General features: G+C 38.6%; 2 protein-coding genes across 7 annotated transcripts in view; one reads left to right on the forward strand and one right to left on the reverse strand.

Moving 5' to 3' along the window:
• CLHC1 (clathrin heavy chain linker domain containing 1) overlaps nucleotides 1–19984 on the reverse strand; it is a 38454-nt gene extending 18470 nt beyond the window's left edge. Inside the window, exons 1-9 of one of the 6 annotated variants that reach the window (XM_032352142.1) lie at nucleotides 19851–19901; nucleotides 15305–15342; nucleotides 13005–13263; nucleotides 8293–8408; nucleotides 6237–6370; nucleotides 4066–4267; nucleotides 3834–3946; nucleotides 3352–3445; nucleotides 1889–1995 (exon numbers count right to left, since the gene is read on the reverse strand). In XM_032352142.1, the coding sequence (XP_032208033.1) occupies nucleotides 1889–1995; nucleotides 3352–3445; nucleotides 3834–3946; nucleotides 4066–4267; nucleotides 6237–6370; nucleotides 8293–8408; nucleotides 13005–13181 (943 nt within the window). In that variant the 5' untranslated portion in view covers nucleotides 13182–13263; nucleotides 15305–15342; nucleotides 19851–19901. Of the gene's footprint in view, nucleotides 1–1888; nucleotides 1996–3351; nucleotides 3446–3833; nucleotides 3947–4065; nucleotides 4268–6236; nucleotides 6371–8292; nucleotides 8481–9047; nucleotides 9173–13004; nucleotides 13264–15304; nucleotides 15343–19850 lie in introns of those variants that run through there. The other 5 variants (XM_032352140.1, XM_032352141.1, XM_032352143.1 and 2 more) reach the window with 5 other exon arrangements.
• A 283-nt stretch (nucleotides 19985–20267) lies between these two features.
• On the forward strand, nucleotides 20268–22653 carry RPS27A (ribosomal protein S27a). The gene is made up of 6 exons (XM_032352153.1): nucleotides 20268–20330; nucleotides 20432–20496; nucleotides 20994–21048; nucleotides 21455–21540; nucleotides 21887–22018; nucleotides 22462–22653. The coding sequence occupies exons 2-6, from the start codon at nucleotides 20449–20451 to the stop codon at nucleotides 22609–22611; spliced, it is 471 nt and encodes a 156-aa protein (XP_032208044.1). The 5' UTR covers nucleotides 20268–20330; nucleotides 20432–20448; the 3' UTR covers nucleotides 22612–22653.
• The last annotated feature ends 547 nt before the right edge of the window (nucleotides 22654–23200 follow it).

The raw sequence follows: 23200 nt of genomic DNA on the forward strand, positions 1-23200 counted from the left end.
AACTGTAACCTCCACTGAGTATATTCCTCCTTTACTTATACCTCTGTATTTATTTCTGAGCCTCTCAGTTCTTAAAAATGCAGTTTAGTTTTAAAATAAAACTATTTAGACAACAACTATCTAGACAACAATTAAGTATCACCTAATACTGGTGAATTTCTCAGCATAAGATTCACATACCTAGAAAAGTAATAAAAGTTGGCTGTTTTCCTATTTCACTGGTAATTATACCTATTTAAGCATGTCTTAATTGCATGCTTTGACTTTTATTAAAACTTATGTTCCCTACTTTAAGCAGATCAGTCAAGGGGAGAAGGAAAAAAAAAAAAACCTTAGGGATATACTAATACCACTTTTAACTTCACCAATTTCAGAACACATCCAAAGGAAGAGTTCCTGGGTATTTCTAAGATGTCTGAAAATTTTTAAGCAAAATACTAAATTTTTCAATGTAAAAAAAAAAACCTGAAAAATTAAAACTACAAAACACTGCTGAAAGAAATTTTTAAAGACCCAAATAAATGTAGATATACCATGTTTATGGGTTCATTGGACCAAATATCCAATGTTGTTCAATGTCTAATCCTGAACAGAATTTCTTATTGAAATTTACAATCTGATTCTAAAAATTTTAACAGAAATATGAAAGACTCAGAATAGCCAAATTAAACTTGATAAAGAAAAACAGAGTTTGAAGTCTAACACTCTGTTGACTTTATAATAAGTCACCACTTATTATAAAGCAGCAATAATCAAGACAGTGTAGTATTAGCATCAAGATAAACAGATCAGAGAAAGAGAAGAGACCTAAAAATATAAGCACAACTTATTTTCAACAATGGCAATTATGTGGAGAAAGTCCTTTTAATAAACTATCATGGAACAATTGGATAGCTACCAGCAAAAAAATGCCTTAACTCATACCTCGCACCACATATCAAAATTAACTCAAAATGAATCAGAGACTTAAATGTAAACCTAAAACTACAAAATCCTTACCAAAAAGTCATAATCATAATCACTGGAGTCAAAATCAGCAGATTAGAAACAGATTTCTTCTGTATAACACTAAAGTTACAATCCATAAAAGAAAAACAAGTTCACAAATTGGACTTCAACAAAATTTAAAACTTCTCCTAGATACTCAAAGAGAATGAACAGACAAGCCACAGACTGGGAGAAAATATTTTTAAATCATGTATCTGATAAAGGATTTTTATTCATACCATGGAATACTACTCAACAATAAAAAAGAATGAAATACTGATAGATGCAACACATGTATGAATTTCAAAATAATGATCCTGAGTGCAAGAAGTCAGTCAAAAAAGATTACATACTATGTAATTCCATTTAGGTAAAAGTCTAGGAAAAGCTAACTAATGTTAGCTTTAAAGTGACAGAAATTAGACTATGGTTGCCCCTGAGAGGAAGCTGTGGGAGAGAGGAAGATGGGAAGGGTGAGGAAGAGTCAGAGAGAAGGATCACTGAGGGCAAGGAGGGGACTTTTGGGTGACACAAATGCCAAAATTTATCAGATTGTGTACATACATACACTTTTTACATGTATGTCAACTTAAAACAACAAAGCTGTTTTAAAAGGAAGTAGAACAAATTTGACAAAATATTAACATCTACTGAATCCCGATAGTAAGTACATGGCTGTTGTATGTCTCTCCACACTTATCTTTATGCTTTGAAATATTTCCTCATTTAATGTAGAAAAACAAATCAAATCCCTCAATGTGACAGCTAAAGAAACTGAGTAAATAGCAGGGATGGGGTAGAGCCTAGATCTTTAGTCTCCTACTTCCAATACTCTTTCCATTCTATCAGGAAAAAAAAGTACAATCTGCATACATATATAAGGTTCAGAGAAAAAGCTTACCCTTAAATTTATTCACTGTCCCAATGTTTTGAAGAATTCTTCTAGGACTGTTTGCTGCAAAACAAGCCGCCTTTTCATATTCACCAAGCGACATTAATTCACTGAACCTACAGACGTTCCATTTTGTTATGCATTATGATAGTACACACAAAAAAGAAAACTAATTAGAATTGTCTAAAACAGACTAAATACAGTAATATAGAAAAATCAAATCTAGATTCATTCATTCAGGAAGATGTTTTTTCACTCTTTCTTTAATAGTCTGTCATTTTTTTGTATCCTCAGAATAAAACTCTCACCTGACAGAAGACTGAACCTTACCCTGTACTTTTTTTCCTATAGTACTTATGACAAGACATAGAAAATGGAAAGAACTTGAACTGAATTCACAATGAGCTTAGATTTTTTTCTCACATATCATCTGCAGATGAAAAGGGATATCAGGTGAAAGGAGGGCAATCTGCTTAGAGACTCAGCCTATGGGAAATAGTAATTGAAACACCAAGAACGTGGAGTTGAAGATCAAGAGGTGTCCTTGGTATTCAGAAGCCTATGTCACTCTGCCAGACATCAGACTCCTAATTAATAACAAGACTAACACAAGAAAAAAAAATAATAAGCCTCTACTCCTCTTACTAGGGAAGAATGTCTTCAAATCAGCCCTTACCCATAATTAATAAAACTATGGCAAACAGGATTTACAGTGTTACAAATGAATTTGACACCCTAGAGGAGAAAAACATCAAAATAATCAAAATAATACTAATAAGCAAAATACATAAAACTTTTCATCTCGACAAGGCTTTTACTCTCATATCTAAGCCTGATAAACTTGGAGATGCAGACAGTGTAAGGAAATAGCACAGGCTTTGGTGCCACCCCAAAATGACCTTTGCCCCTTTTTGTACTATATCAGTAAGACAATCCACAATTAAAAAGTATTTAGCATATGACTAGGAATATCACATATATTCTTTACATTTTGGACTCACAGCTATAAATTAACTCTTAAAGAACAGTCTTGGGTCTTTGTAAGCCTCTATCATACACTATATATAGTAACTTAAACATTAGGGAGAAATGAGAAAAAAATGACTGAATTAGGATAATCTGACTCAAGAAGACATTCTCTAAAACATTTCATAACATCAGGCTAATGGCTAGGAAATGCAAATATATTATATAAATAAAAGTTAAATATATATCCTCTGAAAAATCTTCTGGACTACCCATCTAATATTTTCCACACAAAGAATCTATTTTTTAAAATTCTAGTTTATTTTCCAATTTGTTTGCTAGACTAAAATTGTAAAAATACAAAATCTAGAGACTATAGCTCACCAAGATGCTAAACAAATGCTAAACATGTAATAAATATTAAATATTTACTTAATATTTAAATAAATATTAAATAAATGTGGTAACATTTTAACAAGGAAAATCAAAGCTTTTCAAATATTTGCCTTTCAATGTAGCAAAGCAAAATTTCAGCTCCTTTTGCCTTGCCTGGATCGTCTTCAAGCAGTTCTTCAACAATGCCTTCATCACCTATAATTACTAAAAAGCACCACAGAATATTTAAGATTATCAATCAGTAGAAAATAATAAATATATACATGTTTAATTAATAAACAACTTAATGCTATGGTTTCTAAAAGCACCAATCTCTTCCTAAACTGAGTGGCCTCCCTGTTTGTATCTCCGGTATTTTCAGGTACAGTTTTAGGTATACTCTCTTTGGCTTACCACATCTACTATTTATTTACCAATTATCTCTTAGCTGTTTAAGGAAGAAGCTCATAGGGTAATAGAGACAAAACAGAAATACATTTTTTTTTAAAATTTCTTTAAACTCAGCCTAGGAAAATCCTCATTCTTTTGCTTTCTGGAGGGAAAAATGATGATTTCCATTATTTGTGGTAATTAAAAAATATAGATAAATTACCAGGTAAACTTTTAGTTTTCTGAATATGCTCTACAAAGTCTTCAAATGAGCTGCTCATATCAGATTTTATCCAGGAAATAAATGCATTTGAAATAATCTGCAGTCTCTGATGACTACAAAGGTAAAAAAAAAAAAAAAATCAATATACCAAACCTAAAATCAAATAGTGGAGTAAAAGAATAAACACAAATAAAAGCTTCAAACTTAAAAAGTATATAATCAATTTTCATACCGAAACTGTAGTTGTTTGTTCAGATTTTCAGCTAAATCTCTCCGTTTTAATGTCATAATCATTTCCTCATCTAACTCTGCCTTCCTCTGAATTGGTACATATTTTTTCAACATAGCCTGTTTAATTTCAGCATATTTATCTTCAAGATGTTTCAGGTATTTAGTGAGAGCAACTAAATTGACAGATTCTTGGAGAGTCATGCCTACGGGAAAAAGGGAACAAGTCAAAAATGAAACCATGTTTAGGACTCTTGTGCTCAAATGGCAAGTCTTAGCAAAACAGATCACAGTTTGCTATGTTAAGAAATAATTAAGAAATGGTAGCATGAACTTATAACTTACTGAACATGAACAGAATTAGCACACAATTTTAAATGTGTAGCAGTTTTAAATATATCATCAATGAAGGCTGATTATCCAAAACCTGGCATCTTGAAAAGTTCTTTTTAAGCTTTTTATTTTTTATATTTGAGAGAGAGAGAGAGAGTTTGTGCACAAGCTGTGGAGGGGGAGAGGAAGAGAGAATCTTAAGCAGGCTCCATGCTCAGTGTGTAGTTCAATCCGAGGCTTGATCTCAAGACTCTGAGATCAGGACCGGAGATGAAATCAAAAGTCAAAGGCTGCCTGGGTGGCCAGTGGGTTAAGTACCCGCCTTCAGCTCAGGTCATGATCCCAGGGTCCTGGAATCGAGGCCCACGTTGGGCTTCCCACTCAGCAGGAAGCCTGCTTCTCCTTCTCCCTCTGCCGCTCCCTCTGCTTGTATTCTCTCTCTGTCTCTCTGTCAAATAAATAAGTAAAGTCTTGAACTCAAGAGTTGGACGCTTAACTGACTGAGCCACCCAGGCTCCCCTGCATCTTAAAAAGTTTTAATAACCTCACTGTCACACCTTTCCAACCTTTAAATACCACTGTTAGTCAATTCCACCAAGAGCTTCTGCCTAACAATTCAGGCTTTTTGTCCAAAGGTTTCTAACCAACGATTCCATTAACCTACTACGGCAAACCCCAGGGTAGTCTATTTATTCCCTCCAAAGCAAAGTCTATAAAACCTGCCAAGCCCTCAGTCCCCAATCCCTCATTGTCCCCCCCCCATATTATTCATAACAACCCATTCACAACACTTGAAATGATTCCCTTATTCAGACCAGTTGTTGGTTTTTAAAGGCATATATCAAAATTCTCTCCCAGAAACCTCCCTGGATTAATCGTACTCAGTTTTTAATCATTCCCTTACCCTGAATCCTCTCAGCATCTAATCAATTTGACTTATTCTCTACTTATTAATATGTACCTTATTTGTACTTTGACTCTCATAATTTTATATTTGAAAGTGAATCTAGTCCCTGCTTCCACCAAATGCAGGATGGTCGTCCAACCTGAAATCCTCTGGTATGGAGCAGTTCATTATTTTCAAGACAGAGCGTCTTCTAATGAAACCAAATCTGACTTCCTAAAATTTCCACTTACTGATTCTGCCTCTGCATAAACACTAGTTGAAATCCTTAAAAGTTTTGAATACAGTTAGCTATTCTCCAAGTCTCCCTTTTCTCCAAGATGAGTATCTGCAATTCTTCTATCCACGCATCGTACAAACTTCTCAACATCCTGAGGAATTCCAGGATATATTCCAATTTCTTAAAATGTGGCTTAGCTGAAGATAAAGAACCAGTGAATGCTGACGTCAATGGGAATCAACAATATTCACTAGAACTTAATACAGTATAGGTTTTTCATATATTATAGCAAGGATTCTCAAACTTGAGAACCACATGAAGGCCTTGCTAAAACACTGCTGAGCTCCACTCCACTCCCTCACCCCAACTCCCACCCCTGGAGTTTCTGACACAGTAAGTCTGCTGCAGAGCCAGAATCTGCATTTCTAATAGGTTTGCAGATAACGTCGACATTGATACAGGAACCAAACTCTAACAGTCCTTCCCTTATACTTTATATAATCCGGCCAGTCTGGAATTCTCTCAGTTTTTCAAGGTTGTTGAAGTTGTCTCATTCCTTTATATCCACCTGGAGTCCAGGCTAAAGTTGTTCGTGAAGTCTGGCTAAAGTCCTGGTACACTTGCAGAAACACACACTGCAGCACACGTAAACTGATTTGTATGATAGGTAATAACTGAAAACAGTTGGGATTTCAAACATTTTTAACAAAATACATACCTGGAATAGGTTTTGAAGGATCTTTGGAGAAAGTATGATATCTTACTTCTTTTGCCTCATATTCTGCCCTAAGTTGTTTCATTTTGTCTATTTGCAATTGAATCTTTGAGGAATTATTTTCAATAACCCTCATTCTGAAAAAACAGAAAGGCTTTCTTACATTTCTTTCAAATAGCTTAGTTATTTAATCATAAGATTTAAAGTAAAACAGGTTAAATGATTACTTTATCTTGGCTAAGTATCATTTTGAACCATTATGGACTGAGGTGTTAACTTTCTGAAACAATGTCCATTAAAAATTAACTAACCTCAAAAGTGAGGAACAGTTTTCTCTCAGAGCATCAATTAAAATCTTACACTACAATTCACAATCTTACTGGAAATGGGTACGTGTTAAACATAATAATCTGGCCATAAAGTACTACATGTATTCCCTATAGTTGAAAGTTACCTTTGCAATTAAAATTATTTTTGTAATTATACTAGCTTCCTGTAGCTGCTAAAACAAATTGCCAAAAACTTATTGGTAGCTTAAAACAACAGAAATTTATTCTCCTACAGTTCCAGAGATCAGAAATCCACAACCAGTATCACTGGGACAAAATCAAAGGGTTATGTTTCCTCTCAGAAGCTCTAGGGAGGGGTGCCTGGGTGGCTCAGTGGGTTAAGGCAGATATCTATCTTCAGCTCAGGTCATGGTCCCAGGGTCATGGTCCCAGGGTCCTGGGATCGAGCCCCTGGGATAGAGCCCCACTTCAGGCTCTCTGCTCAGCAGGGAGCCTGCTTCCCCCTCTTTCTGCCTGCCTCTCTGTCTGCTTGTGATCTCTCTTTCTCTGTCAAATGAATAAATGAAATCTTTTAAAAAATTAAAAAAAAAAACCACTTGTGATTGTATTTAAAGCCCACCTGAATAATCCAGGATAATCTCCCCATCTCAAGATCCTTAAAATAGTACCATCTATAACGACCCTTTCTCCAAGTAAAGGAGCAATTCCAGGTTTCCAGGATTAGGACCTAATATCTTTGAGGCCATTATTCAGCCCTCGATAGTAATTTTGAGCCTAGAGCTGGAGGAAGGATAGCACCTCTTTGTGATAAAACTGTCTTATTCCAGAAATGGGGATCTTAAAAACCAAGAGCTACCTCTTGGTATAAATTTCTTTTAAGCATGATTTGAAGTTCACTGTCTAGTTTATCACTGATATGTTGGCCCTGGGAGGAAATAACAGATTAAAATAAATTCAGTATATAAATGTCAGTTTCTGGCAAATTAAAAACAAGTTTGTCAGTAGAGAACTGTTGCCCACATGATTACAATACAGAGTTCCTGGCACCTACAGATGGCTTAGAGTAAGAACCTGCAGTATTTATGAAAGAGGGATTGTGGAAATAAAATACCCTTTGCCTTTCAACCAAAAACCTTATGCTTGCAGAAGAAGAGCATGTTAAAAGTAAACAGACTCTTGGAGCGCCTGGGTGGCTTGGTTGATTAAGTATCCAACTCTTGATCTCAGCTCAGGTTATATCTCATGGTCAAGGGATCGAGCCTGTGATCAGAAGAGTCAGCTTGAGATTCATTCTCTCCCCACTCCCTACTCACATTCTCTCTATTGAAATAAATACATAAAATCTTAAAAAAAAAAAAAGAATTGAAGGCAAGGACTCAGATACTTACACATGAATGTTCATAGAGGCACTATTCACAATAGCCACAGAGGTAGAAACAACCCAAGTATCCATAAATAGAAAAACAGATAAACAAAATGTGGTATATTCATAGAATGGAATATTATTGAAACTTAAAAAGGAATGAAATTCTGATATATGCTACAACACAGATGCGAAGGTAAGGAAGTTGTTGCTTCTTGCTGTAACTAACTACCTTTAGGATCTCCTTATTTTTGACAATTTCATTATAAATCTAGTTGAGAATTTCTTACTATTTACAATGCTTAGGATTCTGGGGGGCTAAGAACCACTGTTTATAGTTACACTGACTAGGTAATATAACCAAGTAACAATCATCACCTTTGGGGCTACTTACTAATATACTTACTTTGCTTCAAGTTGGATTGTTCTTTTCCTGTGATACACCAATGCTGTGGGCTCTGCTGCCAAAGCTTTAAGTTTTCCATGAAGACAAAATGCAGCTCTTTGGCCTTCCTTCACTGTCTCAATAAAGCCATCATATTCTTTTTTGATTGAAGTAAGAATGGATTTGTATGCAGTGACATACTCTATTACCTGAAACATTATTTTTCTGCCTATGATACTGAATTTTTTTTTTGGAAGACAATGGAACAAAAGCCTTGCAAACAGCATTGTAGATTATTTCTTAAATGGAACATGATAAGCAGTTAGAAGTCTTAAATTTTAATACCCAGGGTATTAAGACAACTAATATTTACTCAATATGCACTTTGGAAATCATTACAATACTATCAGCTTAAATATTTTTTGCTCTACTTAGTATGAACACATACATCATATGATGTCAGTTAAAACCAATATCAGGTCTAATTATCTCAATTATAGATCTTTGAAATATAATTGCCCATCATTCCTTACTATCTCTAAATTACGTCTCTGGCTTCATTCAGTCCTTAAAATCCTGGATTCCCTTCACCTCTCTGTTTTTCTAACCTATCGGCTCCTACTGGTTAATTAATACTCTCAATTCCCCAGTTGCATTTCTATTGCTAAGATGTCAAGTGCAACTATAGAAAACCTGCTACATATTCATAGTTTCCAATGGTGTGTATAAGTACAGATTATCTCCAGAAGGATAATAATAACAGAAACAGTGGGTGCCTGCAGAGAAGCAAAGAGGAAGCAGGGTTTGAGGTGAACAGGACCTAACTTTCCAATCTATATTCTTCTTTATTGGTTTTCTTTTCTTTTTCTTTATTTTTCTTTCTTTTTTCTTCCTTCTTTCCTTCCTTTCTTTCCTTCCTTCCTTCACTCCTATCTGGTGTATGCATCATCCACACAAAAATAATTAATAAGCATTTCAATTAAAAAACAAAAACTTATAATTTATGGTTTCCAAACTCTGCATATGAGGATTTTATAAGGGATCAATATGTATAGGGAATAGATATGATCAATCCATAATTTTCCCTGAAAGCTGAATATTATGCTGTCTACTCCAGCTACATCTCTAGTCTCTGTTATCCCCCACAGGTTTTCTGTTAGCTAAACAATATCTAAAAAAAATTATCTGTTCTGGAAGAGATCTGGTCTATCAAGAAATAGTACAAAGAGATCAGTGGTAAATATCAGTAGAGAATATGTGAATGGGAGATACTGGTTGTCTTTTTGACATTATTACCCATCTACCCAAACCAGGAGGACGGCCACCCAGGAACCTTTAATGAAACAGAGGCTATTACTCTGTAGTCTTCCAAATTAAATACCCCACTGTTCCTGGCCATCTTCCACTTCACATGCCTCTAGGATATGCCACAACAATCCAATATAATTTGGGTACGTTAATGGAGAGAACAGACTTGTAATGACACCACAATCAGCTCCCATACTTGCTTGCCAGAAGACACAAATTTCAGAAGAACACTAATAGGAACTGTCGAGAATGCACAGGAAATGCATAAAAGGAAAGGAAACACACTGGCATGCTACAGGTAGAATCCAATTTTGCTTGACTCACAAAAATATTTAAAATGTAGGAAATTTCACCAAAAACTCAATTTCCATTTCTCCTGAAAACTGAAAACCTACCAACATGAATCCCCATTCCTAATGGCAGTAATCAGCTAGAACTTTAGACTGCATTGGTTCTTCATTTTGCCACAGCACTCATGACTCCTTATTCTCTTATAGCCAACCGACTTAACCCTGCCATATGGACTTCCTAGCTCTACATCATTCAAGTTTGAGGGTCAGGTTTTCATTAAACTTGAGACTTGGTAAGAGGGATCTGAGCAAGAAGAGGAAGGGTAGTCATTCCACCTCAGCTTCTATATATGGACACAGGCTACCTGTACATGCTACCAGAAACACAAAAAATAGCCATTTCCAGAGGATAGTTGCCTCCATAATTCACCCTCTTCTATAGATGCTCACTCTTCCTAGCTTTGGTCTTCCTTGCTTATTAAGTATTTGGCTCTTTCTATAACCTACCCTCAATTCTTATTACAGGAGTCTCAGGTCCTCCTTGCTTGACTTAGGCACCATGCACTTGCAAAATCCTCGATGTGTGATTCTAAGCAGAATTTGGGATTTGTTCTCTAATTCTAAGTACTCAGAGATGCAAGTTAATACTTTCATCATTGCCCAATTAGATCCTTCCAAGGGAAGGAAGATTGGAGAAGGCAGTCATTAATAGCTTTTTAACAATCAAATGTGCTGGAATAACATGAAAATGGAAAGATCAGAAACCCTTGGGTAGCTCAGTTGGTTAAGTGTCTGCCTTTGGCTCAGGTCATGATCCCAGGTTCTGGGACAGAGTCCCACATCAGGCTCCTTGCTCAGAAGGGAGCCTTCTTCTCCCTCTGCCTGCTGCTCCCCCTGCTTGTATTCTCACTCCCTGCCCTCCCCCCCGCCATGCTCTTTCTCTGGCAAATAAATAAATAAGTAAAATCCTTTTTTAAAAAAAGGAAAGACCAATTATATTGAGAAACTAGAAGAAAAGTTTCTCTTAAGTACCAAGTAATTTATATTTCAGACCCCTCTCAGTCCTGAAGAACAGGATTCTTTACAAGGCACAAATGTACAACTTATTATTGTACAATGGACAGATAGTCCACATGAAAGTCTTGGGAGATAGGGCGAAAAGGACTACAGATGTAAATATTATCTTTTATTTATTCCCATGTCTTTTTTCTAAGAATTAAATTAACTAACACCACCTCCAAAATGACTTTACTAGAGCTATACTAATTTAAAGCAGACAGCTCTTCATGTAAAAAATCTTCCAACAAGTATCAGTATTTGGGCATGCCAAGATAAGCATGTCATCATTATGATAACTTTCCTCTGCTGGTTTCAGGTAAGTAGAATCTTAGCTTGATTCTTTTCTTTCTTTTTTTTTTTTTTTAAGATTTTATTTATTTATTTATTTGACAGACAGAGATCACAAGTAGGCAGAGAGGCAGGCAGAGAGAGAGGGAGAAGCAGGCTCCCCACTGAGCAGAGAGCCCGATGAGGGGCTCAATTCCAGGACCCCAGCATCACGACCTGAGCTGAAGGCAGAGGCTTTAACCCAGTGAGCTACCCAGGTGTCCCAGCATGATTCTTGATATTGATGCAACCACTCAAAACACTGCCTTTAAACAGTCATACGATATATTCCTTAATGACTCAAAAGCAGTATCACTGATCATAATGACATATAAAATGAGGCTAACCTGCCAATGTCGCAATTCTAAAAGATAAGTGTTTTTAGATGACTTAAAAGAAAAGACTGTTTATTTTATACTCTTATGAATACTCCTCAATTTTCTTAATTCCACTTACAGGTACAAATCACTACTTTGTGCTCATTTTTCCTTAGAGTGATGCACTATGTATTTAATTAGAGGAGAAAAAAGATTCTTGTGTATACTGTTTAAAAATTAAACAAAAGGGGCGCCTGAGTGGCTCAGTGGGTCAAAGCCTCTGCCTTCAGCTAAGGTCATGATCCCAGGGTCCTGGGATAGAGCCCCGCATCCAGCTCTCTGCTCAGCAGGGAGCCTGCTTCTCCCCCCTACTCTGCATGCCTCTCTGCCTATTTGTGATCTCTATCTGTCAAATAAATAAATAAAATCTTTAAAAAAATTAAACAAAAGACTGAGTTCCTATTTTGCCTGTGACTGTTTTACTCAGAAACCAATAGTCCACAGAATTCTTTTTTTTTTTTTTAAGATTTTATTTATTTATTTGATAGAGAGAGAGAGATCACTAGTAGGCAGAGAGGCAGGCAGAGAGAGAGGGGGAAGCAGACTCCCTGCTGAGGAGAGAGCCCAATGCGAGGCTCCATCCCAGGAGCCTGAGATCATGACCGGAGCCAAAAGCAGAGGCCCAACCCACTTAGCCACCCATGCACCCCAAGTCTACAGAATTCTTAAGATAAATAATTATTTCTTTTGAGTAAAGAGGAAAGGATGCTGATTCCACTTATTCAACTGCCAGGGATTCTTCCAAGGAGGTTAAAAAAAGGTAAAAAAAAACAAAAAAACAAAAAACAAACGAAAAAACAAAAAAACAAGGAACCAAATGGGAAACTGCAATTGTTTGTAAGGAAAAATAAGTGTTTCTAAAATCTTAAAAAGCAAGATCAAATGTTATATAAAGCCACAACATTTTCTAAACTCTTCTATTTCCAGTGTTCGGTCCAGTCAAACCTCTTGCCTACTGGACCTATCAAGACCTCTAACTCACAAAGGGTTCCAACTTAATATGCTAGATCCAATCGAAGCCAAAACTTACAACAATTAGCAGGTTCCTTCTTGGCAGCCCAATCCCTAACAAATCAGATATTTTTAGATAAAAGACCCAAAGGATGTTAGAAGGCACAACTAAGTTGTTGCTAAAAAACTGACAGCCTGTACTCAAGCTAAAACAATCAAAACACTCATTAAGCATCTAGTGATAGAAATCCAGCACTGTATTTTCCCCATTCATCCCTTCCCAATACACTGGATGAACTTCTCAAAATCGACAAACGCCGTGTACTCAACAAGCAGTGATATTACTGAGGCAGGAATATTAGTTGTCAAGACAGACCATTTCCACCCCATGAAAACTCCCTCATCTTATGAGCGTTGATACCTTATCAAAAACGTTTCGGTATATGATGTAATATTCATCAGCAGGTCCTTCCTTGTTACAGCCCACTCTTTCAGTTTCTGTGATTATGTATCTTTGCATACTTTCCAAAAATTCCTTGTCGCTCCTACTAATGATAGGAGGGAGAACTGCATGTTTATTTATTTCTTGAGTGGACATATGTCACAATCTGCACACTTGTTCACCAGAGAAGACTTAAGTCTTGACTTGCTTTTCCAAAAAAGCCAAACCTTTGGCAAGCCTGAAAGAAAAAAAGACCATCAATTGCTTTGAAGCTTAAAATAAATCAAGTCATTTCTAATAAGTTTATAATAAATTATAATATAAATTTAATTATAATATAATTTAATTTATAAAAATTTAATTATAATATAAATAAAAATTATAATAAATTAAAATATTTATCTCAGAGATAAATATTTCAACCTATGAATTAAAAGATCTTAACTATTCTACTGTCAAGTGCTATACCTCTAGGATAGAAATACTAAACACCAGTCAATAAAGAGCTCTTTTTTTAGGAACCAAGCCTATCTGTCATGTGATTGGATGGTTTCTTATGTTTAATTCAATACTTTCTAACAGAAGGTTTACCACTTTGCTTGTTTCACATGAGAAAACCAGTTTGGAAGCCTCCTAATGATATAAACAAGGTCAAATACTTCTCTACCCACGTGCTTACTTGGCCCAGGTAGTCATGATAGCTACAAACAACTCACGAATTTATTTTATGATAAACTTCATTAAAATTCTTATCTGTAAAATAAACATACTAACTAAAAAGTAAGAAGTCAGAACTTCCGCTAAAATCCATCCATCAATGGTATCAAAGGTAAGAGTCCTCTTCCAGCACAGTTTCAAGCCGCTACATTCCATTGCTCTTTAAATAAAGAATCATTATCCAGTTGAATACAGAAGTTGATTCCTGAAAACCATTCACATCAACACCAAACAGAACCCATGGCTTACTGAAAAATATCTGGCAAGACAAAACATTTGAACTCTTCCCAATTCTCCCTTACCCATGAATATTCAGCTATAAAACTTGGAAAATAGGGCGCCTGGATGGCTCAATGGGTTGAGCCTCTGCCTCTGGCTCAGGTCATGATCTCAGGGTCCTGGGATAGAGCCCCGCATTGCATGGGGCTCTCTGCTCAGCAAGGAGCCTGCTTCCTCCTTTCTCTCTGCCTGCCTCTCTGCCTACTTGTGATCTCTGTCAAATAAATAAATAAAATCTTTTTTTAAAAAATTGGAAAATATCAACCAAAGAAAATTAATGAAAAACTAAAAATCATACAGAATCCTCCACCCAAACACAATGATTATTTAATATTTTGGTATATTTCTTTCCAGTTTTTATAATTACAAAAATTAGGATCACACTCCATATTCAGCTTTGTATCCTCATTTTTTTTTGGAAGATTTTATTTGTTTATTTGACAGACAGAGATCACAAGTAGGCAGAAACACAGGCAGAGAGAGAGAGGGGGAAGCAGGCTCGCCGTTGAGCAGAGAGCCTGATGCGGGGCTCAATCCCAGGACACTCAGATCATGACCCAAGCCGAAGGCAGAGGCTTAACCCACTGAGCACCCAGGCGCCCCATCCTCATTTTTTTTTCACTCAATATTAAAAGCACTTTTCCACATTGTTGAATAGTTTTCAAAAAATGACTTCTAGGAACCTTAACCAGTTGGTTAAGTGCCTGCCGTGGGCTCAAATCATGACCCCAGGTTACTGGGAGAAAAATCCTGTTGTCAGGCTCCTTGCTTCAAGGGAACCTGCTTCTCCCTCTGCCTAATGCTCCCCCTGCTTGTGTGCGCTCTCTCTCTGACAAACAAATAAATAAAATCTTTTTTTTTTTTTTAAGATTTTATTTATTTGACAGACAGCGAGAGGGAACACAAGCAGGGGGCGTAGGAGAGGGAGAAGCAGGCTTCCCACTGAGCAGTGAGCCCAATGCAGGACTCTGGGATCATGACCTGAGCTGAAGGCAGATGCTTAAGGTCTAAGCCACCCAGGCACCGCTCAAATAAATAAAATCTTAAAAAAAAAAAAAAAAGACTTCTAATAATTGTGTATTTGACTAGCACATCATACTTAACTTAATCATTCCCCCACTGTTGAACATTTCCACTATAATGCTGTGATGAGTAAATGTCTAGATCAATTTTACCATGTTTTAGTGATGTAATTGACATCTGGCTATTTAAAATGACATAGATGGTCTATAAATCCTGCCCACAGGTCATATGCAGGAGAAGGGAGACACCAAAATACTTACCAAAGTTTAAAAGACCTAATTTACTTTATGCTGATGAACTGGACAATGAAAAACCAGTTTGTAAATGAACATAGGTAGTTCCAATAAGGTAAAAACCCATAAATGGATCAACAGTTTTCCCAAGTGAGAAATCAATTTCCTTATTCACTCATTCAACTAATTTTTACTGCTTACTAACTGCCAGCATTATTTTATAGCTAGATTTTCAGTAATAAATAAGTTCTTGGCTCCTTTGAGCTTACAATCTAGTGGGAGAAACAAATTATAAATAAACAATGTAATTTCAGATAGTAAAAGACAATAGTGTAAGGAGGAAGGATTGGGTGTGATCACTGGAGAGTTAGTGGTTATATCGGAATACCAGTGGCCTCCTATTAACTTTAGGATAAAATCTAAGTTCCTTCACTTAGCCTATGTAGGCCTGTAGGAACTGGGTAGTCCAAATCTTTCTCCCTGTCTAAATTTTTGTGCCCTTGCCATGAATTTGCTTAGAGTCCTGCATTGATTCTCTCCCATCTCTGTATTCTCTCTCTCCATCCTCAACACTCCCTACCCCCACTGAGATAACACTCCTATTACCATCCTTACTCAGTTGGCTTTTACTCGTTTTTCAGATCTCAGCTTATATAGCTCCAGGAAAGCTGCCCTGAATTCCTTTAAACTTGGTCAACTTCTACATTCTCCCATGGAACTGTGCATATCTTCTATCATGGTATTAGTACTCAGCCACTCTATAATAGTGTTCTGTTTATATTCTCTATTTCTCCCAGTAGGCGGAAACCAAAATGATCTCTATTCCCATTATCCTTCCCTACCTATATGCATTCCAGTGCACAGTACAGTTTCTAGCAGAAAATGTACTAAAAAATGCTTAATAATCAATAGTCACTTAGCAATAATGTGGTCTGCTCAGAAGACATGACTTTGTGGTGCCTCAAACTACAACACAGCTAAAGTGACTGTTTCTCAGCATCTACAAAATGCCCGAGTCACATAAACCAACGCAGATGACCTTTCACTCACTCATTCATATTAGACACAAAGGGATACAGAGAAAACAAGTCACAAAGATTCCCAGTCAAGTCTATTGGACTAGTTAAATAACCCATTGCTACAGAGCAGAGAGGGTAGTGTGACAGAGGTGGGCACAATGGACTCCAAAAGCCAAGAGGGGCTAGTTTGTGGGAGAGGGCAGGGAAACATCAGGAAAAACGTCTAATGGAACAACACCTAGGGCAATGCTTATGTTGTGTTGCATTTATTTATCCAATAAATTGGGGGAAGCATACCTACTGTGTCTGTCACTATTCTAGACACTAGAGATACAGCACCAAACAAAACAAAGTCCCTAACCTCCCAGAGGTTACATTCAAACGGAGAGACAGACAACACCCCCAAATACAGATGACACATGAGGCTAAGTTATATAAACAAATAAAGCAAGGAATAGGGACTAGAAAGAAGGTGGGAGGGTGCTATTTTATACAAGGCATTATGCTGGGAGAGAAGAAAGCCCTCACTGATAAGGTGACATTTTAGGTTATTTTTTGTGTTTTGTTTTGTTTTAATTTATTTGGCAGAGATCACAAGTAGGCAGAAACGCAGGCAGAGAGAGGAGGATGCAGGCTTCCTGTGGAGCAGAGAGCCCGATGTGGGGCTCGATCCCAGGACCCTGGGACCATGACCTGAGCTGAAGGCAGAGGCTTTAACCCACTGAGCCACCCAGGCACCCCAAGGTGACAAGTAGTTTGAAGATTCCTGGGAGGAGTGCTTGATGCAGACAGATCAGCAAGTCCAAAGGCTCAAAGCAGGAGAGCATCTCTGACAAACACCAAGAAGGCCAGTGGGGCCAGAAGAGAATGAGAAAGGGACAAAGAAGGTAAGGTCAGAGAGGTAGCTGCCAGATCCTATAGGATATAAGGCCTTGAAGTCAGGACCACTACCAGCTCCACCATGGGGCATGTTTGCACAAGTTAGAAAAAGGTGTCCCTTTTACTAGGCAGAATTGGCAAGAGGAAAAATGGGCTGGAACATTGCCTTGTTGTTCCAGTGCTGGAGCAACAGCCTCACTTAAAGGAATTTATGTTTCACTCTCAGAGACATGGGAAGCCACTGGAGGGCTTTAGACAGAAGAGTGATAGCTGACATACATTCTTTTTTTTTTTTTTTTTAAGACTTTATTTATTTGACAGACAGAGGTCACCAGTAGTCAGGCAGGCAGAGAGGAGGAGGCAGGCTCCCCCCGGAGCAGAGAGCCTGATGCAGGACTCTGGGATCATGACCTGAGCTGAAGGCAGAGGCTTTAACCCACTGAGCCACCCAGGCGCCCGTGACATACATTTTCAAAGAGTCTTTCTTGATGCTCTATGAAGACAAGGGTCAAAGTTGAAAGAACTATTAGGAGGTTACTGCAATAATCTGGTCAAAAGATAATGGCAGCTTAGATCACAGCGGTAATAGCAGAGGTGGTGAGAAGTGTTCTGTATACCGAAAATAAAGCCAAGAAGAATTTGCTATGTATAAGAGAGTATGTGGATATGAGAGAGCAGTCAAGGATGACTATGAAGTTTTTGGCCTTAGCAATGAGAAGATGGGAATAGCCATTTGCAGAGATGGGAAGAGCAATTTCATGAGATCAGGACTTCGGGTTGTCTGAGAGGTATTGAGTAGTCAACTGGATATGTGAAGGCAGAGTCTTAGTGAGTGGTCTGAGTGAGAGATAAGTTTATCAGTCATGTGCATATAGATGGTATTTAAAAGTATGAGATGGATGGGGCACCTGGGTGGCTCAGTCCATTAAGTGTCCAACTCTTTTTTTTAAAGATTTTACTTATTTACTTGAGAGAGAGACAGTGAGAGAGAGCATGAGCGAGGAGAAGGTCAGAGGGAGAAGCAGACTCTCCATGGAGCTGGGAGCCTGATGCGGAACTCGATCCTGGGATTCCAGGATCATGACCTGAGCCGAAGGCAGTCGTCCAACCAACTGAGCCACCCAGGCGTCCCTCCAACTCTTGATCTCAGCTCAGGTCTTGGGGTCATGAATTCAAGCCCCACATTAGGTTCCATACTGGGCATGGAACCTACTTAAAATTAAAAAAAAAAAAATAGAGTTATGAGGCAGAATGAAAATGAACTGGGAAATGTCAAAAAGCAGAGTTCTGATGAATTAGCCTTGGTGGGGGTTGAACTCCAAAGTTTAGAGGTCTGGTAGATCAAGAGAAAGCAGCAAAACAACTTGGAAAATTTCCAGGAAAGTAGAAGTAAGAGAGGTATCCTGGAAGTCAGGTTAAAAAAAGAAAAAAAAAAGTTTCAAAGAGGGAGAGAGTAAGCAACTGTGTCAAGTGCTGACAGATCAAATAAGATTAAATGACCAGTGAATTTAGCAATATGGTGGTGATTAGTGACCTACAAGAACTATTCCACTGGAATGGTAGGGACAAAAACCTAATTGAAGTAGGTTCAATCAGTGGAAGGGGAAAACTGGAGACAGTGAGTATAGACAACCTTTGAAGAAGTTTTGTTGTAAAGATGGAGACAAGTTGGCAGAATATGGGATGAACAAGGTTCCAGGAAAAAGAAATGGATTTTTCATAAGTGCCAAATCATAAGAGAGGTAAGCTAGGAACTTCAATTAGCTCAATCATTAAAGTGTAAAGTGAGTAATGGGTTTGACAGAATAAGCTTAAAGGGAGGCAGAGGCAGAATATCATACTAAATAATTTGGATTTTTATCCTGAAGGTGAAGTAGAATAACGATATAATCACCTTTACTTTTTAGAATATTCTGGGGGCAAAAATGAGGATGGGTTAGAAAAGGAGAAAGACCGAAGACAGGTGAGAAGTTAGAGAATTAACTCTTCCAGGAGAAAATTAAGGAGAGCCTGAATTTGGGGTTGGGCTGCAAAGGAGAGGGCATACAGAGATAGAGAAGACATTGGGAGGGTACATTAGAAAAGATTCCTTGGTCTGTGCAGTGGAGAAAGGCCAGAGGAAGGTGTGACTTGCTTTTAATGGGCCAGCCTTCCTAGGAGAGAACCCTGCACATACTCTCAAATTCTTCCCCTTGGAAGATTTCCTTCACAACCACTCCCAATGTCCCGACTTGGAAATTCTACAACCAACTACTCATTCCGCAGGATTCTTTCCCATATGGCTTCATTTTAAAACCTGAAAACTCCGGACATTTTCAACATATTACCCTGTTTCACACTAAAGAGTCCTACACCAGGCCCAGAACCTTTCCCAGACTGGGACAGATTTGGGGGTTGAAGACGAGGAGGAGTTACAGTTGGAAAAAGATGAACCCAAGGTTTTGAATACTACCTATCTTTGGCTGGAGCTGACCACATGAATTCCCTTCCCTCAGAGGCCAAAGCGACTGCGGGCACATCGCCGATCTCCCGCCCCTCACCGCTTGTGTCTGTGAGTAAACGATACCCTCCTTCCCCAACCCTTCGCCCGCTTCTTAACCTTTCCTCCTAGTCATTTAACCTAGTCTGGTTTCCCCTCAAACCATTACTCCGCCTCTACCATCCTCCCTCCTCACCTGAACCCCTTCCTCCAAACACTGACTCCAACGCTTGTATATAGTTACTAGGGAACCGTAGATGTGGAAATGCATCTTGGGACAAGTAGTCCTAACTAAAAGAAAGCAGTGGAAAACTACAATCCCCAGAAGACAGTTCCATTTCCTTCCTTTTCCTCCAATAAGGACCCCCCTCAACTCCACCCCCTTCTAAAGACCCTCCTAGCCACGTGGCTTGTACGGGCAAACCCTTTTAAAGCCATTTTTCGTTTGTTTAAATCTACTATTTAGAGAGCATTCTGAGGGTTAAAGTGAAAAACAAGTTCAGATAGGAAAGGAGGAATGAGTTTCATGGCCGCATCTAGCGGCATGTGGTTAGACAGCCGCTGTAACACCAGTCCGGCATTTGACGTGGTCGCCTAAGAGGTGGGGCCTCTGGCGGGGGCGCCAGGAAACCCCGTGGGCCGGCGCCTTGCTTTCCTTTCCGATCCGCCATCTGTGGTGAGTATATGCTCTCGGGCCTCTCTCCGGCCAGCGGCCTATCCGGTGCACTGTTCTGTGTCCCCACGTCTGACCCTTCTCCTCCTTTTCCTCAACCTCAGGTGGAACCGCCGCCAGGATGCAGATTTTCGTAAAAACCCTTACGGGGAAGACCATTACTCTCGAGGTACGGGTCAGGTGGCGTGAGGAAGTCAAGGCCTGAATAAGGGCCTGAAGTGAAGTCTGGGACTTCCCCCGCTTTCTGCCGTAAAATGCGCTTAAGAGCCTGGGTTCTGAAAACTGACCCTGAATTGAGGGTTGTTGGCTGAGTAGGGGCTAGGGCTGGCTTTCGATATCTGAAGTACGGGCTCTCACCTCTTCAGCAGTTCCGGCCAGGTAGTCAAAGCAGGGGGCCCGCGGTGGGGGGAAGGAGGCGCTCCCACTGGTGGGCGCGAGCGCGTGTGGCGCAGTCGCCGCAGTGGGACCTGGGCTGTGCTCGGCTCAGGAAGTGCTCGCCGGAGGCAGTCCTGGGGCGGTTGCCTGCCCCCTCGGTGAGTGGTCAGCTTTGCTGGGGTAGGCTTCAGCTCTCCACCGGCTAGGTTCTGTGATAACTTGCAAATGGAATTGGGCGTTTTTTCTAGTTTTTTTACTGTGATACCGGTATTTGCATTTTTATACTCATAGGTTGAACCCTCGGATACAATAGAAAATGTGAAGGCAAAGATTCAGGACAAGGAAGGCAAGTAATATTTTCTAGTTCAGGAAATTAACCTGTACCGGCGCCAGCCTAACTACTGGACATAAGTGCTGTTGGGGGGGGTTGGAAGATGTCGGATTGACAAAGTGAAATGCTTTTGAAATAATAACAAATATTTGTGTGCCTGGGGCCAACGAGGGCTGCTCTTCCTAATTGTGAACTTGGGTGAGCTATTTTAATTCTCTACCCTGCTTCATCTAAAAATGAAGGTAGTAGTAATATGTGTTAACTGTTATTGGGATTGAATAATGTCAGTTGGGCAAGCGTTTAAAATGCCTAGCCTGTAGTAAGAATTCAGTGACTGCTATTAGTACCCTTTATCTGAGTAAGGATTATCCATAAATCTAATCAGATGCCCTTGTTCTGATGGGACTTTATTTTTTATTAGGAATTCCTCCTGATCAGCAGAGACTGATCTTTGCTGGCAAGCAACTGGAAGATGGACGTACTTTGTCTGACTACAACATTCAAAAGGTCTGTTTGGAGGAAAGAGCAGTCCTTTAAATGTAAATCTTTGTAAGTTTTGATGAGCACGCAAAAGTGGGGGAGAATAACGTTAGCAATAGATTCCTTGGTGACTCTTGCATTAACATTTCAGAGACACTGCTACAGTTTCTTACAGCCTGGATTGTGTAGATTGCTTCCCATGGTGTGACTTAATGTGTTCTTAAATCTCCTTATAAACAAGTAGTTGATTCCCCCTCCCCCAAACTTATTGTATTTATCACATCCAGTTAGAAGGTGTGTGAAGCTAGTTGCCCCTTAGTGGAATATGAGCATTAATTATTTTAAAGCCTATTTCATCCTCTTCCATTAACAGGAGTCCACTCTTCATCTTGTGTTAAGACTTCGTGGTGGTGCTAAGAAAAGGAAGAAGAAGTCTTACACCACTCCCAAGAAGAATAAGCATAAGAGAAAGAAGGTTAAACTGGCAGTCCTGAAATACTATAAGGTGAGCCAATGTAATAAAAACGTTTCTGGGTGCCTTGTTAGCGCACAGTAGGTAGTGTGTCAGTTTCATAAAAACGTTTTTATCCACAGATTAATAAATTTTGTTTGCATCTCTGGTTCTAAACTTTCTATTAAATTTTTGTTTTCTGTTTGGTATTTGAATAAGCTTCATATGATGAGGTTCACTTTTAGCTGCTTATTCCAAACCAAGTTCTGATTTTGAAGTCAGATCTGGGTTTAGGTCTTAACTCTCAACCACTTGCAAGGCAAGACTTCAGTGGGCTCTGAACTATTTTGTTGTGATAATTACTAGGGAGGTTTTGAGTGCTTTGTTTTTAAATACAAAAAACTACAGTTTTGCGATATTAAAGGTTGAATTTTGAGTCACTTAGACTTCAGAATATGTTATAAAATTATCTTAACAGCAGGTTTGTACTTATTTAGGTGGATGAGAATGGCAAAATCAGTCGCCTTCGTCGGGAGTGCCCTTCAGATGAGTGTGGTGCTGGAGTTTTTATGGCTAGCCACTTCGACAGACATTACTGTGGCAAATGTTGTCTGACCTATTGCTTCAACAAACCAGAAGACAAGTGATTATATATGAGTTAATAATAAAAGACATGAACTAACATTTAATTGTTGAATTTTATTCCAGCGACTTAGAGTGGTTTTTAAGTATCCAACTGATGATCACACCATTTTGATAAACTATACATACTTTGGCAGAAAAATTAAGATTGTATTTAATACCAGTTATCTAAGTAAAAGCCATTTTATGTTTCTGTCAGGTTTTTTGTCCATACTATTAAAACTTTGGACAGGTAATTCTTTGAGGACTGTCCTTGTGCATCATGGCCTCTACCCACCTGATGCCAGTAGCACACCACCCATTCCCACCACCGGATATATCCAGACTTGCCAAATGATCCCTGACATGGTGAGGAAGAGGGAGCTTGCCCCCTGCTGCCCCCCCACTCCAAGAAACACTAATTTGTATGAACTGGTGTTACATATTGCTTAAACAAAGGCTGTGATTCATTTGTTTCATATATAAAACATGTAAAGGCTAAGCTTTCAGTAGTAAATTAGACATCCTGAGTCCCTGGGTGGTTTGGCTGGGATGGATATATGCTATCTACAAGCAAGGGAACATTCTGCAATGTTGAGTGTGAAATCTTGGAAT

This window comes from Mustela erminea, chromosome 7, assembly GCF_009829155.1.
Source record: "Mustela erminea isolate mMusErm1 chromosome 7, mMusErm1.Pri, whole genome shotgun sequence".
NCBI classification, from domain to species: Eukaryota; Metazoa; Chordata; class Mammalia; order Carnivora; family Mustelidae; genus Mustela; species Mustela erminea.